Source organism: Ooceraea biroi, chromosome 2 (genome assembly GCF_003672135.1).
Source record: "Ooceraea biroi isolate clonal line C1 chromosome 2, Obir_v5.4, whole genome shotgun sequence".
NCBI lineage: Eukaryota > Metazoa > Arthropoda > Insecta > Hymenoptera > Formicidae > Ooceraea > Ooceraea biroi.
Genome location: NC_039507.1, coordinates 17,779,405 through 17,803,049, shown reverse-complemented (window position 1 = coordinate 17,803,049; position 23,645 = coordinate 17,779,405). Strand labels below are relative to the sequence as shown.

The 23,645-nt window shown below is 34.1% G+C and overlaps 1 protein-coding gene across 10 annotated transcripts; it reads right to left on the bottom strand.

Moving 5' to 3' along the window:
- Window positions 1-3,153: 3,153 nt before the first annotated feature.
- Window positions 3,154-22,367, bottom strand: LOC105279405 (protein unc-13 homolog 4B). 10 transcript variants are annotated; one of them, XM_020031685.2, is made up of 20 exons: window positions 17,740-17,889; window positions 17,483-17,613; window positions 16,945-17,103; window positions 15,847-16,090; window positions 9,488-9,652; window positions 9,222-9,400; window positions 9,093-9,137; window positions 8,853-9,012; window positions 8,071-8,594; window positions 7,741-7,890; window positions 7,506-7,643; window positions 7,243-7,434; window positions 6,865-7,159; window positions 6,300-6,658; window positions 5,964-6,153; window positions 5,574-5,880; window positions 5,072-5,152; window positions 4,397-4,520; window positions 4,096-4,289; window positions 3,154-3,913 (listed from the first exon to the last, which is right to left on the bottom strand). In XM_020031685.2, the coding sequence occupies exons 3-20, from the start codon at window positions 17,085-17,087 to the stop codon at window positions 3,819-3,821; spliced, it is 3,585 nt and encodes a 1,194-aa protein (XP_019887244.1). In that variant the 5' UTR covers window positions 17,088-17,103; window positions 17,483-17,613; window positions 17,740-17,889; the 3' UTR covers window positions 3,154-3,818. The 10 variants fall into 10 exon arrangements, with proteins under 10 accessions (XP_019887244.1, XP_026831190.1, XP_011337459.1 ...); XM_026975389.1 differs by lacking the exons at window positions 17,483-17,613; window positions 17,740-17,889 and adding an exon at window positions 22,251-22,367; XM_011339157.3 differs by lacking the exons at window positions 17,483-17,613; window positions 17,740-17,889 and adding an exon at window positions 17,909-18,029.
- Window positions 22,368-23,645: the final 1,278 nt, after the last annotated feature.

Here is a 23,645-nt window from a genome sequence, read left to right as displayed (position 1 = left end):
CAAATGGTTCCGGGATAATCTTTTTAGATATTATTTAAGAAACATTCTCCGCATGCTTTCGTCACGCGCACGTCGTGTACAGTGTCACTTATGCTAATTTCGAAACCTTTTGAACCCCAGCGAGGGGTTCCGCAGGGTACGAATTGTTCCTGCGGATCTTCGTGTCAGCGTCTCGTCACTGTCACTACGGATTAAAATCCGGTTTTCGATTCACGCTGCGCCCTGTCAATGAAAATAATAACGCTGGGCGCGCGCGCGCGTTGCGCTCGGCGGGTTTGTGTCGCTTTATGTCGCCAAAAGTTTGCCGTGGTAAACGAACACACGGCGCTCGCTGCATCGCCGTCGATTTAATTGCAATTTCCGACACGAGGCGAAAATTAGCCTCGCGTTTGAGCCCTCCGGGATGGAGAAGTGATGCTTCTTCGCTCGAACTGAAAGCACATTACCGTCCACTTCGCCGGCACGCCTCGCAGTTTCGCGTGATAAACGCGTATTAACGTTTCAAATATTAGCGGCGGCGCATAAGTGCCTGCGCTTGAGAACTGTTATTTAAAATGTACACGTAATTACGTAATGCATATTTAATTTGTGCCCGTTAATGCATTCCGCTTTCGGAATGCTAACACGACTTGATTACCGATTAACGTTGACAAAGTAACGCGCAGTTGTACAACGTGCACGTGTAATTACTCCCGGCGCGCACGATAATGAATAAAGTATAATGTAATACTGATTATTATAATACTGATTGTTGGCAAATGATATAGAGTTTATTTATATTAATTACGGGGATATTAATATATCAACGCGCAATGCTCTTGTTTATGTTCCAGAAATAACACGTGACTGTTGTAGAGAATCATTTGCCGATACGTAGCATGAACAGCGTAATTTCGATAATACTGGACAATATTGCGTTTCGTTAAATAAAACAAAAAAATGTGTGTCGTGGATTTTAAATAAACTCCTCGCAGTTTACGGTAACGACCAAACTTTCCTTGTTGTTTGCAGGCTTAAGCGCATTCGCATTTGACGATATTCAAGCCGTAAATAGCGGCGCGCACATCGTTTTGAAATCGTTTTAATTGCGCACACACTCGGCTGCGTGTGATTGTTATTGGTCAATAGTCATCATCAGCCGGCTTGCATGCGCTGTCATATATCGATCGGCATTCTCAGTAATTATGGATTCTCTATGTACATCATCGTTGCACAGTTTGCACGCGCATTTCGGTCCACCGATCGTCCACCGTGTAAACTCCGTGCAAAACACGCCAGATATGCGAGCGAAATATGCCGCGCATGAAAAGAAGATGCATTCATTTACGTTTTTTCATCGATTAAACGAAAAACAGCGCGCCTTTTAAGCCTCGCTTTTATTATCGCCGGAAATTGTTAAAGTGGCGCGGCAGAGATAATCGCGAATTGCATATCAAAGTCCTATCAAAACGGAACACTGTCAGTTATTTATAAAATAATGATTGCGTCAAGTCACGAAGATTGCAATTTATATTAGTAGGACGCGGCTGAGCGTTATAAACAGCGTCATTATCGTGTTCATGAATACTAAACAACAGTGTTAAACCATCATGAAAATGCAACTCTTTTTATAATAATAGCGCGGTATTTATTAAAAACATCGGAGCGCAACTCTCTTTTTCGCTCTTAATGCACAATGTCTCAATTTTAGCGAAAGTAAAACGGCAAAATTGTAATATTCCGTTTCAACGATTTGAAGAAGAAATAACTGTGAATTAAGACGGGTATATGCGGGCAGTTAAACAATATTGTTGCACGGTTTAATTAAACAGCTTGTTTTCTAATATTACGCTGCATTCAGCATAAGCGCGCAACACGGTATCGCTCTTTCGCTTCTTCTTTTCTTTTTGTGAATTTATGTGCTGTTGCACAAAGTGTTACACAATTGCAAATCGTGGTTGTTTCCTTAAGAGCAGATTTGCGGTCAATCGTAAGCGGCACGCCAATTTGTGGAGTAAAGACGATACAGTTTCTTCTAACGCCATAAACGCACAGGAGCCACAAAGAGATTCCAACATTGTAAACTTTATAATAGAAGCAGAATGTGTAATTTAACTTACCGCACTAAAGAGCAGTCTGCTAGCATGTTTTATTGCAAATTTCCAAGCCGTTATTGTAATCGCGTATATATATTATAAAGGAGATAGTAAAGAGAAAATTAATTTTATGAAATTACGCATTCCAAAACTCTTAGAAGATATTTATTGAAAATTAATAGTAATTCAATCTAACATTATTATGAATAATCGTTCTCTTTTTATTGCGTTAGAAGCTATAAATCACATAAAACGTTAAACAATAATTTGAAATTTATGAAATAAATATTCAACTTTTGTTAGGTGTGTATTAGATATACATAAGGTTTAATATAAATAAATTTTATCAATATATACACTGCATATGAAATAAAATTTGGATTTATATGAATGATTTTATTAAAATCAAAACGAAACACTTTGGTAAGCATGCTCCCGCCATCTTTCCATCGAACGACGTACTATTTCCTTTTACTTCAGTATGTATCGTTATCAGATCATCGTATGATTTCCGCATTATTATAATACATTTGTTTTAACGATTATTACGATTATTATCTCCATAAAATACTATTTTTAAATTTACATGAGGTTATAAATTTGATGAATATAATAATGCGATCGATTTTGAAGTGAACCATGTCATGCTCGACAGATGGTACTTCATTGAAATACCAAAAATATAGATTTCTTTAATAGCAATAATATAGCAAACAAATATGATATTTTATTAGTTTAATACATTTTTAAGGGATCTTGGAGCTTTCTGTCTAGGTTGATTGCACATCTTTGCATATACTATCTAGCAGCGCAGTTCAAAAGCAAATCTAATAATAATTTATTGCGCATCGAAGATGAGCGCACGAAATACGACAGAAATTATGCAACAACTTAATAAAGTTTTGTCATAAATGCAATTGAGAAAGGAAATTGCATTGTAGCATAAAATAACGTAAAAGAGATCTGTATAAAATATATATTCTTATTTGATAAACTATAATATATATAATATATATGTTATACTTAATATAATTTCATATATAATATGTGTGCGATTATGTATTTGTATTATAATAAATACGAATAATTAAGCATTTATTTTACAAAATAATTATTAAAAGATACAACAATAATTTTTAGAAATTTATGTTTGTTTTGGTCATAATAGAAATCGTATAACAATACTGATTAGTTAGAACTATTGAAACGTTCACTATATCTAATTATTCAATATTGTTAGGATTTATGTACATGCTCCCTTCACTGATGACTTCATGACAATATTATTTTATCCGTATAAATTATAAAATATCTCAAACTTGGAGTACATCGCAGCAGAAGTACCATTACAAACTATTTCCAAGTATTCATTCGGAGCACTATAATTACTTCTTCATATAAATACACGTATTGCTATCTTCTAAGTAGCACTTGTTCAGCCTTACAGATTGTTCTTTAAAGTTTCGAAATGCGATACTCAGTAATTCTGTTGGAAGTATAAAAACAACTGAAACTACGCACAGCCTTATAAGACACTAGTGAGCATCGCGTTACAAAATTTATATATTAACGCGATCACTAAAGCACATTCGTCAAAAAGATATTTACAGTGACGTTTTGTTAGACAATGGTGGCAGGTTAACGTCGATACATCTTATATAAATTAAGTTGCTTGAATATATTTTGCATCGCGTTCTTCCGAAAATTGTCCAAACGTAGAGCCATCTCGAAGCAGCGCGAGGATCATTTAGCGTTTGCTTTAGTATTAAGCTTCGAAATGAAGTCCATCGCTTGATTGTCTCCTTTCCGATGCTCCAATGCGCGGATAACGTCCGTACCTACAAATTAATTTAGAATATAACAATATATAATTAAATTTTGTATTTACTGGACGCGTACCTAACATTTTCTACTATAAACATTGAGTCTTCAAATATGACATTATTATTGTCAGTACTTAAACAGGAGTTATTATTAGCAGGGTCAAAACAACTTTATTACTTGATGCTGCAATACATACTTTTTTTGGTTGGACGGGAAAGTTTCAAGTGGACTTGTTCCGAAGTTGCGAAGTTACTTTCCGGTTCTGTGTCGGGAATCTCGCTAAATGGCAAGAAAGCTTCAGCCATAAATCTTGCTCTGAGGAAGTCCTTGTCTTTCAACTCAAATGCCACTATAGCGTCCTCGATGGCTCTTTGTTCCGGAGTAAGAGGACTAAAAATTTTGAATCATTTTTTATAAATACTCTATTCTATACTTTACACACGTGTGTTCTATATACTAGCAATAACAATTTTAAAATAATAATCTTAGCTACTCACATGTTAAATGTTTCGTCATAAAGAGGGAAGAGTGTTTCTTTCTGCACGTGCGTTTTCGGTGCTTTGATATCAGCAAATTTCTCTTCAGGCAGTAATCTAATCTTGACGTAGGAATCACATTTGCCTGTAATAAATATTGTAAATTAGTACCTTATATAATAGAATTAAATATATTCCAGAGGAGAGAAACCCAGTGTGAAAATATCCATGCACGGTGAAGGTGAATATCACTGTGACATAAATTGTTCTTATCAACGAGGTTCTTTAACTTCAGCTTGATCATTCGATATTAACTGGCTTTGATACTTCACATGAAAACATTTTCCTTTTTTTCTAGATAAAAAAATCCTTTTAAAATTCTTTTAAAATCTTTTTTTATCTAGATGTATGTAGACATTTTCTTTTAGAAAATAATATTCTTCGAGAACCTCAGAGATAAATTTACGAGTAATCGAGGTAAACAATACTCCGTGCCACAATGTTCGATCTATTCAAGTCAGGAAGACCATCGTATGTATGTTTTAGAGACTATTCTGCTATTTGTACTAAGAATCTCAATCCAAATTTGTCCGTGCCATGCATTCCCAGATGCTATTTTCGCGAGAGCAAGCAATTGGAATCAAGAACCGTAATAATGATGAGGAAGAACTTTGTTTCACATTCGTTTTTACATACTTTTCTTCCCTTCTTTCAGTCTTTGTTTAGATTTTGAGTGCAGTTTACGCTCGAGAGTAGACAGCTTGCTTATAAAATCGCCTACAAAATCGAAAAAAAATCATTTCTCTTTTCAAATTCCGCGATTATTTCCACCAGCGCTCGGAGAAATACATTGTAATTAAAATGGTCACTTCTTTCGCTATAAAAAGAAATTAATAAACCAATAAACTCCGCAAAAAAGAAAAGAACGTAACAGAGTTATTAATAATTTAACTATAGTTTGTATCACTGGATATTCCATTTATCGAATTAATTTTTTGTAATTACAATATTCATCATGTACGTGTTCAACCAGAAAAATTGTCTTTGTGGACCTTGTTAAACATTTTTGTCACTCTCTCGTAGATGTTAATTTTGTACAATTGCGACATGATTATTTTTTAACATCCTTGAAATGCTAAAATTAATTAAAAATTCTCGAACTTTTTAACATCCATAGAAATTAATAGAAATTACTCACCATTGCTATCCATACAGTGAAGGTTCCTGGCATTCAGAATCTGTATATTCAGCGAATTATCGACGAAATGTGCTTTGACGGTGACAAGGCCGTAAATAGGTTCATCCATCTGCTTTTGTTCCTCTATTCGTTCCTGATGATAACGATGTATAAGATCCGCTGTTTCAAGTCCATGTAACTTTAACAGACGTTCAATCTTCTCTAAGATTTGAACGTTCGTTGTTTCGTCAGCTCCGAGATTGAAGAATCGGACGAGGGTGTGCAGGGTTCGGTGCAAATTCGAATAAAATGCCGGTGGTCGACGTTTCTATAAATAACAATCATTTAAATTTTTCTTAAAGAATTGAAGTTTCTTATAATAAAATTGGAATGCTTCTTCCTGATAAATACCTCCAAATTGGTATTGACTAGCTCAAACAGCGTCTGCGACATGATTTCCCAAATCACCAGGAGAACTCGGTTAAAGTTGTCCTCGTTGAGATTATCATGCAAAGTTGTCAAATTACTATCTAAATACTGCAGCAGACGATCCATCGCGTTGCTGGTCGTATCAATTAATTCGGCACCTTCCATGAGATATCTGAAAAACGTAAGTAAACTCCCATAAAATTAAAGTTCTTGAAGATGCAATTAAATTAGAAATAATTATTGACGCTTGTCAATAATTATCGTTATAAATTAACGAAAATTACTTAATAAAATAATTTTTATTCCTATTTGACGTACCTGCTCATCGCAGGAGCCATTTTGTTGGCTACGACTTCCAACAACTCTATGATCTTGTTCTTCACAGTATCTGTAGCATTGTCAATGATAAGCTGAAGAGTCTGTCGGCAACGCTCAGCCTCTTCTTGAGTATTATGTTCCGCTAAAGCATCCATGATATCTTGCAGTCCCAAATCTTTAGCCAATGGTGCAATTGACGTTCTGATGTAATCGATATTGTTAATCGCAAAGCACCAGGCCGTTGATATTGTAAACTTTTTTTCATAAACACTACTCTGCGAAAGCTGCTCTAATTCCGTCGTCAACTCCGCTTTTGTCGCCATTTTATCGGCATATGCGATGGAACATTTACAAATGTCCTGTGAAATAATCATTTTACTTAATCTTACTTAAATAATTTAAATTACTTTTTAAATATTCTTTAAATGATTTAAAGTACTTAAATTTAAATATCATCTATATTCTTTTCTCTTTTCTTTTCTCATATATAATTTTTATTATAATAGCGAGCATGCATTATACGTCAGTTATAATTTCATTAAACATATTAAATATTCAAACTTACATCAATAATTTTTGCTATGAACGTGTAGGAACCTTCAACGTCAGGCCACGCTAACTGCGTCCAGAAAACTTTGATCTGATAGAATGTCGTTAACGTATCAACAGCGCTTGAGCTGTACTGAACGCTGTTGTCGACCGCTTGTAAAGAATCGATTTCCACTGCTCTGTCGATGCGTTTGAGCGCTTTGTACACTGCAATGTCCAGCCAATGCGCAACGCCACCCCGAAACCATTCGTGATACATTTGTATTTTCATATCTTCTAGCTGCCCTTCAGCGCAAAGTATTTGACCAACACTGTGAATCATATATCAACGATTAGATGATCAAAATTGTTAAATAAATTTCGTACAATCGTAGCAACAGCTGTAGAAACTCACGTGGCGTATCTTTGGAGTGTAAGGTAAAGCTCGAACAGAGTCGTGCCTAAGCTTAATTCCTCATTATCCGTGCTGTCGACTTCAATTCGCTTCAATCTGGCGCACACGTCCTCTATAATAACCATGCACATGTCGCTGATTCTCTTCTCGTATGCGATGTAGAGTATTCTTGCGTACGGAATGTTGACTCTCCTAAAAGTAACATTGATCATAACTAATATATTTTACACGTGTGATATTTCTCTCAAGATAGAATGACTTACTTTATGAACAGTTTGTCGTAATAATCAATAGCTTTCTGCAAGTCCGCTCGAATCAGTTGAATTACCTTTATATGAAACCTGAGCGCATCCTCGTCTGATTCTGTCTCGGGTGAGTTATTGCTCATTATATGTTCAAACCTAGAATATTTCGAAATGCACGATTATAATAAAGCTAGCAAAGATTAAAGAAGTATGTTGAATTTATAATTTATAATTAAATTTATGGTTTGCTTACCATTCGGCGCAGCCTTGTGTAATAGTGTTTTCTAGTGCTTCAAGTACATCTATATTTAAGTTATCGGGTTCAGGAAACCAAGAGTACATTTTGGCCGGAAATAAATCAATGTCTTCAGGAACTTTTAGAGTGGATATGGATGATAATATCCTGAAACATATTGTTCATATAACATGTTAGTTTAAAAAAATTTATTTATTACATATTATAATGTAATATTATATAGAAAGTTAATATTATAATATTTAATATAGAAAACAGAGATAATATTTATGTCAGTCGAGCTTGGTACTGTGCGTGTGTAAAATCAATAAAGTATCAGATTATTACCCTAAAATAGCAGACAGTTGAACCATGGCATTTTTGTCACCTAAAATCAGTCTTCGAATTTTTCGTATGCTATTTAAGCATGAATACATAATTTTTTTGGTGGCATCCCAGAAGAGTCTGGTTTCGTCAGCAGAGAATAGGCCGCTGTCCATTGGCCTGAGCAAATCCATCGCGAGCTTGTTGAAAACTGTGAAACTTAGCTGATGCTCCTGGTGGATTCTTGCATACTCGACCCACTGCGCCAGAGCAACATTTCGAGCTAATAAACCACGTTGCGCGCTGTGCTGAAGAATAAGAGCTTCAGCTGGTCCCGACCAACGACCACACCAACAATACTTTTCGATTTTTTCTGATTCGAGCTCGTGAAGCAACAACACTCTTAGCAGGTGTCGATGTTCCTGTGCGGCCACTTGCGCATTATGTTCCGCGCTGAAGGCCAATCGGAGCTTTACAACGCCTCGGCGTTTTGATTTATTCTTCTTTTCTAAACCATACCACATGGTATGCCCTGTTGTCGGTATATCCTAAAATAAAAATTAGATAATTAATACCAAAATGATAATTAATTTTTATAGAAAATACAAGTAATCAACTAATTATATATTTCTTTTTAGAATATAAAATATGAAATGAAAAATATGATTTTTATTAAATATATAAATATAATAAGTAAATAGTAATCTATTTTTATAAGCACTCTTACGAAACTGAACTATATATTTCCTAAAAAAATGAAAATATGAAAACAGGTCTAAAATTATTTTAATTAAATTATATATTACCTTCAACGGTATTCGACATCGACCAATGAATTCATTATCGTGACTACCAGTTGTAGCTGTTACAGCGATTTCCTTGGCTAATTTGACCAAGCCACGAACACCTTTGACGTCTTTTACTTTGCTCATTTTCTCAGGTACAGTTTCGGCAGCATCAAAATCCCTAAAAATATATTAAATTGGAATTATAATCATTAATAATACATTATATGCACGATGATGTACATATTATTATATACTTACCACACTTCGAGACACAAGACGTCATTTTCAGGATCTTCCAATGGCCTGTAAGTAATAAATAAAATATAATTTGCGATGACATAATTTAACAAAGGCTGCTATAAAAAGGAAAGTGAATATTTTACTCACAATTCAAAATGTTCTTCCCAAATTGGACTAAGCGTGCAGGTTTTCACGGCAGTATTGTATCTTCTAGTAGGCGCTGATTCGAGATAAAGTGCGCAGAAAGGATCACTTTTGCCATTAGAATCTTTGGAAACTAATTCTTTAGCTTCGATCACTTCAACGTTGAGACGTAATTCTGGTGGCTAAATATGCGAACAGCAAATTTGTGATATATTTAAATAATGAAGTTATATGTCTATCCACGCCAAAAAAATTTTTTAAATAATCACCTCTAAATTTCGCGTTTTCTCCAATACTCTCTCATGTGTCTCGTTATCAATTTTAAAAGCACTTTGTAAATGATTTAGAAGTGTTTCTTGGTTACATTCCTTAGAAACGTCGAAGCCAATTTGATGCTGTGTCATATACACTAAAGCAGCATAAAGTTCTTCGATCTATAAACAATACATATACAAAATTAATTATGCAAAAATTCATGAAAGTTTTTTAGGTAAAAATATGTTACAAGATTTCTTATAAATTAATATTGATAGTCGATTTGTATTTTGTGCAATTTATTTTAATTACTTTGACTTTGCTATACATAATAATCACGCTTTTAATTGCAGCATTTATTAATTATGTGCTATGACAATACAATACAATCAGTTGATGATAAAACAAAGCGCATTGTTTTTAAAAAACATCTGCGGGTCAAAGTACAAAGTCTTCAATCAGGATATTCACGTATGTCTCACATCAAAATTCTATAAAAATAAAATACTCTTCTCTCCTTACATTCTTTTATTTTGAAGGTGTTGCAGTATAATAGTTGGACAATAGAAAAATGGATTAGAACTTGTTATAATATATAATACATTAATAACATTAGAAAACAATATAAAATTAGAAAATTGTTATAAAGGATGGGAACATATTATGCAAAGCATTAAAATGTGTTGAAATTCTAAATTGATATCGTTTTGAAATAAAACAGTATCGTTATATATTACAAAGTTTTAAGATATTATATAATATGTTTGTCATTAATTAATGGATTAATAAAATAAAAAATGACCGAAGCCTATATACGAAATAAATGCACACTGTACAAGAAAAGAAAGGGATGCAAAAGACGATTAAACATTCGTAAGACTTTCTGCAAAATTCTGTAAATTCGATTCTGTAAATAAGTTCACGTATTTTCTTCATTCTTAGTCAATAATCAATCACCCAGAAGAGGCGATGATCACACTCACCGTCATAGATTGCAGGAGCGCATTGGTTCTACGTTCAATCTCAGCTTTCGGCACTCCGCGAAAAGTGTTTCTCATACGATTGAGTGTGGCCACCCCTAAGGGCGGATTTTTGCTCACCATATTGAACCTCATGTAGCTACCCGATCCACCAATTGACGAGAACGCACTGTTACACAACTGTCACACCAATTCGTACATTCCAAAGTTTTATGCAACTGTCACGCCAATTCAGACATTTCAAATTTTTTCACTGAATTACAATTCTGTCGCAGGACACATCGTCTGCATCCAACAGAGTCATCGTTAAATATACAGCCGAGCAGTTTCCCGATAAGCGATGCTCGAGCAGTTTTCTTAGACGATCGGTCTCGAACACTTCCGATGACGATAACGGATTGCAGATCTAGAGAGAGAAGAGGAATCTAGAGCAGCGTGACAGTGACCCACGGAGACGCGGGACAGAAGATGGTGTTGTTAACTAAGAACAATGACGTTTGTGCACCAGCGGTTCTGGCCTCAATCAGACGTCGAACTTCCTCGCGACATCTGTCTGGACACTTCGCGCGAGGACCAAGAATTCGATCACTACGGGTTCACTTCCGGTGAAGAACGATACAGAGAAAGGATTATTGCTGCTGCCGAAGATGCTTTTCCGAAAGCGACCTTTCGTGTGCCACTAACGGCATCGCAGAGAGGAAGGGGTCGACTTATCGCACAATCGCGATCGACGAATTTCTTTGCGGTATTAAACGCACTTTGACCGAAGATGAACGTTCACGGTGGCCACGACCTTTCTTATCGGCAATATGACGAGTCGCCGCATATTCGATCGTGTATGCATAATCGGCAATTGTTATCGATCGTAGCATGCATAAATAAATGTTATGGAATTACTTGATATCAGTGGACTGTTTGATGTAAGTCTGCACGATTACGTCAACCGACGATTTAACGTAAGATCATTGCCGTTAATATAAAGTCTTCCTTATTTATTGCATCTTATGATCTTATCTGTGCATGTGTGTGACACACACACAGATAGTTACGTTTTGAAATATATAAATTATTTGATCAATTTTTAGTACGTGCTATTACAAAATATTACAAGAATGAAGTTTTCTTAAGAACAATTTCCTCTTTCTTTCTGTATCTCGCTCTGTCTTCCTTCCTCGGTATTTATAATAATAATTAAGAATTTAATGACTAACTTGTCAACATAAAAATATTGTTAGTGTTGCATATTTCAAGAAAACAGATAATTTTCATCAAGTCAGTAAACACCACGAGCTCTTTCGTATATTCTGCTGCTTGCACGGCAACTTTTAATTTTTAATGAAAATCATGAAGTCAACAATTCCGTATCACAAGATCAGAATTGGGACATAGCCTTCAGAATGAATGTCCACTGGCAAATATAGTTGCCAAGCGCAATTGACTCTGACAGTGAGATTCAGCTTGTATTATATTTCACCGTTCTAGATGCTAATAAAGCGCGCATTGTTTTTCAAGTAAACAAAGTTGCAAGTAATTAATATATACTAAATAACTCTCAGTTCATCTCTTACTGTAAAAAACACCCGTTTTCTGGCGTCTTTGACTGCAAGAAAAAAAAGAAATTCTCAAGAGAGAGTGTCCTAATTGCGTATGCGTTTAAAAAAGAGTGGAAATCGAGCAGCGAATCTGAGCACAAAAGAATTGTGTCGTATCCCGTTTAGAGAGACCCACCGACACAAGTGCAACCACAATGCGTTCATACGTTCGCACAATTGCGTCCAATGAAAGTTGATATACCGACAATTAGTTCATTGGCCATCAAGGCGCACCGAGACACCCGTTGTATGATAAGTGGAATGTACGTTATGAATGTACAGATACGCTTTCGTCCTTCATATTCCGTCCCCGTCTAATTTTCCCGTTGAATTATGCAATTTCAGGCTGGTCCAACTCAACGCCCACTCTAATACCGATTCTATTTTTCGACGAGGATGAGTCGTTTAAGAAATTCGTCGGCTATTTTGTATGCGACGTTACAATTACACGATTACTCTTCCTAGCAACGTTCATATTAAATGACTTATAACATATACATTGTTTTCATGTACAATAAAGAGATGTATGTATACGTTATGATGTCTTAGGCGACAAATGATGTTAATATCGGTGCTTGAAATTTCGAATATTTTATAAGATGCAGAAATGTTTGACAGTTATATAATAATGGGAAAAGTTTTGATTTATGTATGAGAACATTTGTCGATAGTTAGGACAAGAAAATGACTATGGATGTTGGAGTGCACATGACAGTACCATGTGACGATTCGATTCGGTTTTGAGCTGTGCCTCTGACAATTTGCCAATTTTTCGAGAGGCCATTCGAGAAGAAGAGAAGAAGAGAGCAGTGTAATTAATTTTTCTAAGAAGTAATGCAATTTTGTAACTTAGCAAATACTAATGATGAAATGATGTAATATTAAGTCGAAAAAGTAATTGTATATTTTGTTCTTGTTCCATATTATAAATATAATTAGTTTCACCGAATTACTTATCATATCAGATAATATTTAATAATTATTTCGTTCATTTTTAAACATATTAAATAACTTGCTTTTTCTGGAAAAACTTTCATTTTCTGCTATACTTGAATTGTAATTTTCTAATGTTATACGTCATTCTGACGTTACATTGCTTGCTATTTAAATTTGAATGTTATTTCCTTTTATATTCCGAATATAGCGTAAGATATAACAAAAAATACTACATATTTCGTTAAATAAATTATTTTACAAATCTTCACTGAACTGATAATATATATTCACTCACACAAAGATCACACATTCACAGCACGTAGTAATCTCAAATCCGTTTCACCAATATATGTTTTCGAGTACACGTTTCTTACACGACTCACCCCGAATATCATAGATGATTAAATTAGTGATTTGAAACAAATTAATAAAAAGAATTCACCAGTTATCAAAACCACTCATTAAACGTAGGAACACGCGAATAAGATTGCCATCTTGTCTTAGATTTTTTTAATGTAGATGTATTTTGTGATAATGTCTAAGCTTGAGTGAGAGCAATTAATGATTAAGCTCAAGAAGGTGGTCAGGATAATCGGCGTGAGAAAACGAGACAGGAGCTTCACGGTGGCGAGCACCACACTGCCAGGAATAGATGGTCCGACAGAGTCGTCGTACGTCGACTAGACGACTTTGTGGTGGTAAAACGTTATACATTTGCTAACGCACGAACACGTGGATCTCATTTCAGATTGATCTTAACTACGCGATTGAGCGTAGAGCACAACACCCTGACGTACGGAGGGTGTTCGTATAATTATAATTGTATCATACTGAGTAGATCTAATCAATCGTATATGTATAACTGAATTATACGTAAATTATTTGTAGTACAAAGACATTCGACATTGTTTCATAAGTAAATCCAAATAAATTTGCATTTATTTTTGTTTGCTTTGTTAGCAATTTATTAGTGCTAGTTAATAATAATTTATATATTTTTAATTTATATAAGAAATTTTATAATTATTTCTTTTTCTTTCTGCAATATGCTGAAATATTTCTCTAAGAATGTATAGTGCGTGATGTAGCGTTTTAATTGACGTGATAATTATTTTGTGTCAAAGTTCAACTTTTAAACTTCCAGAACGAACGCTTTATTCTTGAACTAATAAAACTTTATGAGAACAACTTATCGCACACATGACATAGGACGAAATAAATTATAAAAACAGATGAAAGACTATATTCATTGTGAGAAAAAGTTCTCATCGTTAAAATATTCACGATTGCAGACTACAAATAAAAGCATGCTAAATCCAATATACTAATAATTGTGCAACAGATACAGTGTGTCAGTACTAAATAATAATAATTAATTGCTCGATTTTAGACTTACGTATTTTTCGTCGTTTTTAGAAAAAAATGGTTCATCAAATTCAGTTAAGTACATTATTCCATGTTGCAGTAAATTAAAAAATAAGATTTAAACCGCCGAAGAAAACCGTAACAGTGTATCAAATGGCAATGCAAGAGAACGTCTGACTTGGGCTACCCTTCGTGCTGGACTGAGACCACTGGAAAAATCAATATTGCTACCAATCGTTACAAACGTGGCAGGACACGCGGCAACATGTAGGACACATGAAGTTTCGATCCAACAAGGCAGGAACATGAATCATAAATCTCTATTACAAATATAGAAAATTAATTACATACTTAAGGATTGAAGCAATAACTGTCGCGAAGAACATAAGGCGCATAACAGATTTATAAAACAACAAAATATTTATAAAGTTAAAAGAGATTGAGCGATAATTGTCTATTAAATTATAATAATCGTAACTTTTTCAAAATTTAATTTTTGAAAAATATTTCTATTTATTGTCACATTCAATCATAAATTTCTTTCATTCGCAAAAGATAGTTTGTAGTAAAAAGACCTTTTTTCAAAGCTTTAGTAACATGCATTACGCATGTCAGTGGGATGTATTTCTTCAGAATAGTTTCACTTCAAGACAGCTAATGCAATTATCACCCGAAGTTACTCTCCCATGTCGACGGATCTGTTTCGAATCATACGCGGCGCAAGTGTTATATAAAAGTTCCTCCGAATTGTACACAGCTATTTCGATCTTGAACAGACCACCTCTTATCTATTGACGCAGGCGATGCTGCATGGAGCCACTCAAAGTATTTTCAGGCAACACTCTACGTGCTGTTAACGTGTGAAAATTCGCGTTCTCTTACCGAAAGTAGTCATTAATATTTATCTTGAGCTAAGCGATTAAACGTATTGCTTTGAATTAGAATTTTGATATAGGATGATAGAATAGAACATCATTTCGAAAAGAAAGTTTATCGAATTTAAGATGTCGATCCCATGAATAACAAACCGAAGATTATATTATAGCTTATGTAAGATCAATATAAAAATAATAATAGTTAATTGCTGGATTTTAGACTTACGTATTTTTCTTCGTTTTTAGAAAAAAATGGTATATTATAGCTTATGTAAGATCAATATAAAAATAATAAGCGGAACATATACAGCTGTACTACGTGTACATATACAGCTCTAAGAACTGTATGTATTATACAACTATGTTTCCACCTAAATAAGACGCGGTTTTACCTTTACCTGTTGTAAAAACAATTATTACACGAATGTAACAATTATAAAAATGGAAATGTTGTAGAATAAAATATAATTGCCGCGTGATGTTATACCATGGTTTAAGCAAAAATGAGAAAAATTAATATATCGAAACATTAACTTGTACCATATTAAGTTGCCTTGTAACATATTTTTTTTCGTAATTCGTATCACGTTGTTATAAAGATTTAAAAGAAGTTTAGCATACTCACGTTTAATCCCATTGATTCAGCCAGGAAATTCCGAGCGTGCTCATTCTCGTCTCTATCGCTGTCGGTTTCCAGCAGAGCATCAGTTGGTTCATCAATACTTCCTTCTTCGCTTAAGGTATCATCCTCTTCCTGCACTTCATCTTTCTTTTTTGGAAGCGGGCCTTCCACTTGTTCTTGGGCGCGAACTTTCTCTGCGAGCAGCGTGCCGAGATTTTCGAAGAAACCGCCATCTGATTCTTGTATCCTAAAAACATATATTATTTCAGATTATATATATAGTAATAAAGTATTGTAAACTTTGACACAAAAATTGAACCGAACTTTTTGACTGACCCAATACGCAAAAATAATTATTATACACATATTTGCAATTCTTATATTAAAAAATAAAAATAGCTTTCTATTACTATAACATAATTAAACCTAAAATTTTATTGAATAATAATATTTATATTGAGTTATTATTAAATTATTATTTATGTATTCCTTTTTTAAAATAAAAGATAATATAGATAATAATTAAATATTTATAAAGAGCATATAAACATGATGAGAAGGCAATATTCTGCATAGCGTAGTGCACATTATACAGAATATGTAGTGCGATTATATCTTACAATTAATAAACAAGTATGTTTAGAGAATAAATCTCCAATGCCTAATATTTCTATGCTGCTATAGCAACTGCTAAGCATTATGACAAAGCTCACATAGACCTACCACTCGCTAGTAGATGATTGAACATTAATATATGTACGTTGTAGTGCGCTTAAACTAATAAACACTTCACTGCTGTTATATTATTGAGATTACACTTCAAAGATAGAACACTTGTTAATAAAACTTTCAAAAGAAAACAAATGTATAGACTACGTCTTGGAAGAGAAAAAAATATAGGGAAACTGGAAGCAAGGAAACTGGGATAAAGGAAAAGTATGAAATACGAGCAAATTTATTGCATATAAATTGCTATGACGTGTGATTTCAAAAAAGCACGATTTACACGAAACGCTGTAATACTACTGTGCTTAAACTGTGCTACTACACGCAAAGCCGTCTATCAGTGCAGATCGCGCACGCATAAAAATCTCATTTCACCTTTTGTTAATAAAGTTGAACGCCACAAATTTCCAATACACTCTCGCGACGGTCACTTCTTTTTCTTCCGGCTTTTGCGACATTCGAACAGCGGCGATCGCATAGTAAGGATGTTTCTCGTCCAGCTTTTCGAAGTGTGCCATTTTCCTTTTCTTAGTCCTTTAGCAAAAACACAATATTTCCAATCTCTTCCAATAAAATTTTATGTAAAAGAAACTACGTCACGTTATCAAATAAACAAAATTTTTAATATTACTTTCATGACTTTAATTTTGTACGATTTTTGTGATAATTTGAGTTTTAGTTTTTGGAAAATATTGCATGACACATAACTGCAAACTTTTCTACTTTAATTTCACATACTAGATACACCAAAGAATTAAATTTGCTACAATTATATAATTGTCAACACTAAATATCATTCGTGTAACAAAAGAATTCGAAATGTTACATGGACGATTAATTAAGTTATTGTAAAAATATAACGATTTAATTGCCAATAAATCACTGATTTTTTTAATTGTAAAATAAAGCTTACTATAAGAAATAAACTTTTTCAGGAAAAGTTAAATAAGAACAAATTCCACAAGAAACTCCGACGTCTTTGCACACGTATCTGCACTATCCAACTTCACTCGAATAATAAACCTCTGTGTCACAATGTCTCTTCTGATAAAAGAGAACACATTATTAAGATAATGCAAATATCACTCCCCCAAGGGATATTCTCATGCAATTTAACGCGCAAGACTCAACCGCGATAACCACGAGACACGATAACGGAATTATGCTCACATTTTTATAGACTGGATTATTTTTGTCAGATCACCAGGTTGTCATTCGACAAGCTATTCCACGTTTTTGTTCCGTAGCTGCGTTTGCACTGACGGTTATAACATTGTGTGCCGGCGATATAAACCGGAACTTAATTAGTTTCCTGGTAGATGCGGAATCCCACACTCACCGTGGATTGTCCGAGATCGTCGCGATCGAGAATTACAGTCTGCAGATTCCGCGAAATTAAATAGACTCGTGTCCGATTCAGACGAACAGTTCCGGTGCCGGTAAAATACAGAGCCGGTCTCCGTCTGCTTGCAAAGTGAATAAGGATGTGAGTAGAAAACAAGTAGGTGATCAGCAGGTAGGAGGTACCAGGATATGTCCGGAGCCTGTGTGGTTACGCTAATAATTCGCAGAGGTGTAACTAGAATTATTGTCCGCTATGACGCGTTGTATGCTCTTTCTTTATATAAATCAAGTTTACTTGAAACATCAAGTTTTCATTAATTAAGCTAATTAGAGTAAATAATTATATTTAATCTAAAAATAAAATTGCGATTTTATTTTCTAAAATTGAGATTTCTGAATTATTGTTCTTTCTCTTCCATGTTCTAATCTCAATATGTTTACTGTACTTACTGCAATGCAAAATTATGTTAGTTATTTAGTAAGCAAGGATTCATGCAGTATATATCGTATATAATTAAGTATTGATAACAAATTCGGAATAAAATGATTTAAATGAATTTGTAATTGCAATAACAAGACAAATTTTGCAAAAATAGGATAGAAAATTATGACGCAACAATTAATTGCATGAAATTATTAAGCAACAGAATATGCATAATTTATTGGAATTGCTTATCAAAATTATCAATTTTTAATGGATTATTGTTTCTTGAATTTTTTACTTTCACAATGTTTTTTTTGACGAAAGGAACGTATGGGACACGTTTTATTCATGATGATCTCATGGGTTAATTACGCACCGTATCAGATTCGCGAATTTTACGATCGAGAGATAAGCACGAATTAATTTACAACGTGCCTTAAAGTATGATGAACAAACTCGGCGTATGGGATTTGTATTCCCCTGTTTGTCGATTAATTTCAGAAAACAGCTTACGCACAAGAAAGCAACAAAAAAAAGAGGAAAACCCGATTCATCCCAACTGATGTATTAAACTTTATACAATATTCTTTTTTTTGTGCAATTGACTGAGCCTTACGATGATCTTTCTTTTTTATCGTGGTCAGAACATATTAGAAACGTTTATAATAAAGTAACAACATTCTGTCACGAGACAAAATCCACCAAGACTTCTTTAGTACCGTAAACATTTAATCTCTTCTTTAATTATTGTTCACTTCGATTAGCATACTATGATCTATGGCAATTTAATGGAAGCCTTAAATGCCAAATTGCAGGAAATTAAATTCTTTTAATTCCTGCGTTGGCTTTGTTTACGGACTGAGAACCATGTACATAACTCAACAGCATATCAGAGCTGGCTGACTCTAGATAATACTTGGATCATTATTCGCTGAATATTGATCAGTAATCAAGAAACCTGATTGAATACATATTTCTTCAACATAAAAGAACAGAACAAAAAAATCAATGAAATTCATTGATTTCTAATCAACGATCGCAATAACAAAGTGCTACTTGTCGCCTAAACGTTTTATACTCGAAATAATCCACGAAGGGTAAAACGGGAAGTACATTCTCGAATTACGAAGCAAAAAGTACAAGAAAGAAATGTTCGTCGACTTGCGTCATTGCCAGTTCCTTTTTTCGAGGCAATGCGGTACGTCTTCTCGAGTCTCTTTTATTCTTAACTCAAGAACGAAGTGATTCATGGTATCGCATGCTATTCGAGCACTCTGCGGTCGATCGTCGCTCAGGAAACGTACGCTTATTTGATCTTATTTTGTTTTTTTGCCATCTACTTTTAACGTCTTACGACATGTCTTGGTGATGCTAAATGGTCAGGTGAATTGTCTCTCATCAATATTGACACTGGAATCGATCTCACGTGAACTCGCAAATCGTACTCCACGGTTGGTACGAACTTACGGTTCGTAATACACATATATGAAATAAATGAAATGAATTTATAATTCTATAATATTAGATTAATTGTATGTGAAAAATGGCATTTTATTATTTACTATAAATAGCTTGGTTAATTTTGTTATATTATGTTTTAGGCTTAACACCGCCGCGTTAACTTAAATGTACTTATATAATATATGAGGCTAGAGCCTCATTTGACAAATAATAAACACAAGGTCTATTGTGATGTAAGACGTAGGCAGTCTTTAATAGGATGAATGATTTCAACACAATATTGCCAATATCGGAGCGTTTGGGCGTTTAATCTCTAGTTTATCAGCGTAATATACTGCAAATATGTGACGCAAATATGACGTAAAACAATAAGATCATAGAAATATATAATAGAGCTTTTCTTAATCAATTCCTTTCCTCGCCAGAATAATAATGATTTGCAGAAGCATGCATTCACTCACGCACTTACATGAATACACGTGGAAACAACGGTCGAATACAGACGCAAACGCCCACGAGCCTATTTACAATGTATTTTGTGGATAAAATATTTCTATTTTTATAATTAATTACATTATTTTCTCCATAAATAAAGTTTGATTTTTGCAAGAAAAAGTCGAATTATAATAAAAATTATAATTAGACGTATAATGTAATCAAGTTTAAAAATCTCACTAATGATATGGAAGAACCAATTCATGTTGCGATTTCAAGATGATTCTCGCGGGCCGTTCACCTAAAGAAATGATCTAAATCTTTTCCCTTCTTCCTCATCGCTTTGCTGTTATACCCACCGAGAAGGAAATCAGGAAATTCCCTCGATCATTGCAATGTGACGTGCGCGGTATTTTCGCGGCGGCATATCGCTGCATCGTGGGGAAAACGCGGCAAAAGTAAAAATAACTGCCATGTCACCGAGTCATCGTTTTGGAGTATAATTAACATGTATGATCCTTTATCGTAATTGTCACTGTTGAAAAAGAAAAATCACTCCACAGCAATTAAAGTGTCAACACAATTTTACATTATCTTGACTCGATGAAGTAATACGATAAAAATGATTATGACATTAAATAGATATGATGGACTTAATTGCTAAATAAGCACACGCTTTTTGACGTGATTTAGATATATTTTATCATCTTCTTCTGTCAATTCGTGCATAATTTCAATTCCATATTTATTATAATCTGCAATTAAAAGAATTTTTTTATATTAAAATGATTTCTGAGAGAAAGAAGAGGCCTCGTACGTAAAATACTGTATGGAAAGTATTATTTAGTATATAATATATAACAATGAGCAGTACAATATATAATAATCATCAACTTTAATACAATCTAAATTCTTAAATATACAAGTACAATAATACAATAGCGGAAGCAATCAACAATGCATGAGTCAATAAGCCGTTTGGACGGATATATTCGGATTACACCTGACTAAATTTCTTTGCGGATGGTCGACTTTGCGTCCTCCACGCAATGTCTGCAGCTAATTATCTCTTACGAAGACATGTTGGGAACTACTTGTGAATCATATAGCATCGTACCGACCTTGGACATTAGATCTGCGTGGAACAACACGTACATATATATGTGCAGACACACCTATACGTTTTGTAACAGGTAGAGAGCACGTCGTACGGTTTCTTTTCCATGTTGGTTGCTCTCTTCGTGTTAGTCTCAGTCTATTAATAGATCCTACATGCATATGTCTAGCAGAGAGAATTTGATTGAACGTTTCACCAGTCCGGGTATTTAGGAGCTCGCATCATTTATCGTAAAGCGCTACAGCTAATCAACAAAATTATGAACATGCAGAGTTCATCGTTATCGACCTTCCACTTGCGTGCGAAAAATATGAGTATCGTGACTTCTTATTTTTTCTGTTATTATTGTATTATTATCGATGCAAAAAGTATTGTTTCCAAATTATGTATATTTTGGTAATTGCAGGAATAATCGAATATTTTGTTTCCTCATCAAATTATTGTTAAATTCCAGGTGTATTGTTAGCAGTTCCGACGTGACCTTGTTTGAGGAATTTCGCAGTCCTCTCGAGATGTTGCAACGTTTAAGATACCTCAAGATTGATGTACGTAAGTATTGATGAATTTGAAATAACGTGTTTTACATATTAAGCAATGCTATTTTATTCTTATGCATAGGCGCCATTTAAAGTTGGATGCTGCTATGAATACAGATATTCTGATGAGATCATTTCGCTGAAATATAATTTCCAGTCATGATAGAATTATTATAGAATATTTCTTTTGCTATTTTATTATAATTAACATTTTGATAATTCGAGCGTACGCTCTCTCGTTTAATAAATAAAATATGACGTTTAATCAAAAAAATATGAAATACGATATCTTCATAGATGCCGAAAAGATACACAATGATTAAAAGTCGACGTGAAAGATGATGGACCGTTAACATTCCTTTACCTTATCTCATGCTCCGATTTTTCTTGCTGAGCATTCTCCTTCGCCAGTTTCTCTTCTACGATTTTGTGATAGAAGCCTTTCCACATAGTCTCCTCGTCCATCTTCGCGGCTTGATTTCTCACTCGGCAATGAATCAGAATACACTTATATGCTATCCAGCATCCTCCAAGACGCGTACTTAATCGTTATTTCAACGATTATTTCACGTTTAACGACGTGGCACTTGCGCAAAAATCTGCTCGCGCACTCGAAGCAACATTATTTCTTGTCAGTTGTCGATTGCTCGTGCTGAAGGAATTTCAGGGAATTTCGCAAGGGAAATATGCCGGCTGGCGTTAAGACCGGAATAGGTCCGACTAGTTCCACATACTCGTGAATGAAACGTTCACCATTCACTCATACTTTTTGATCGCTCGGTAGATGGCACCTACTACCAAGCCACCGGGATCTCTCACTTGCCGGATGTGTATAGCTTCAGATTTTTATATTATTTAAACAATAAAATATTTCTCACTTCACGTTTACTCGTTTTCTGCTTATCTCACGATATTTCGACATATTTAAATAGCTTTAATTTTCTTAATGTTAGTACAATATAATTATAAAAGTGATATAATACTTTATAAAAGTTGATATAATATAATTATATTAATAATATAATTTTGTTTTAACTTTTCTTACTGCTTTTTGCTGTTTGAGAATAAATTCTGGAAAAAGTTATACATAAATATATAATCTTTAGCGATAATTAAATTGATTATTTGGTTTTCTTGTTTGTATACTAAAGAAGCACGATAAATCATTAAATTAAAATCAGAATTAAATTAACAGTTCCACGAAATTAATATCTGTAAATTCGAATTTCTTGCAAGAGCTTATTTTTCTTGGGCAACATTTTAGATAGAAATTTAACAAAGAGATAGATCATATTTGCGCAAATCTTCCTCAGCTTTTTCCATCCGTGACTTATCTCTTGCACCGTATGTGTTGTGATGTCAGGCTAATTAAATAGTCTTTCATGTCATTAGGCGCACAGTTGTGTAAGTGACTCAACATTCGCAGAGTTTTATGCTATTATTCCGATGACATCATTTATCATCTGATACCTTTATTAAACATGTATAAAAGTAGTATCAAAGAATCACACGCACCAATCCATTTTTTGCACCGAAAAATGCAAATTAAACGCGCGCTGCATTAAAATTACTGATTCTACTTATTACGAATGAAGATTTATTGAAGCAAATATATTATGTCTGGAAACATAATACACACAAATAATATTAACATAGAAAACATTTCTGTTTGTAAAAATAAACAGTTACTGTTAAGTATACTGACGTGACAGCATTAATCGTGTAGAGAACGTAAATAAAATTTCGAGTGTTACACTGC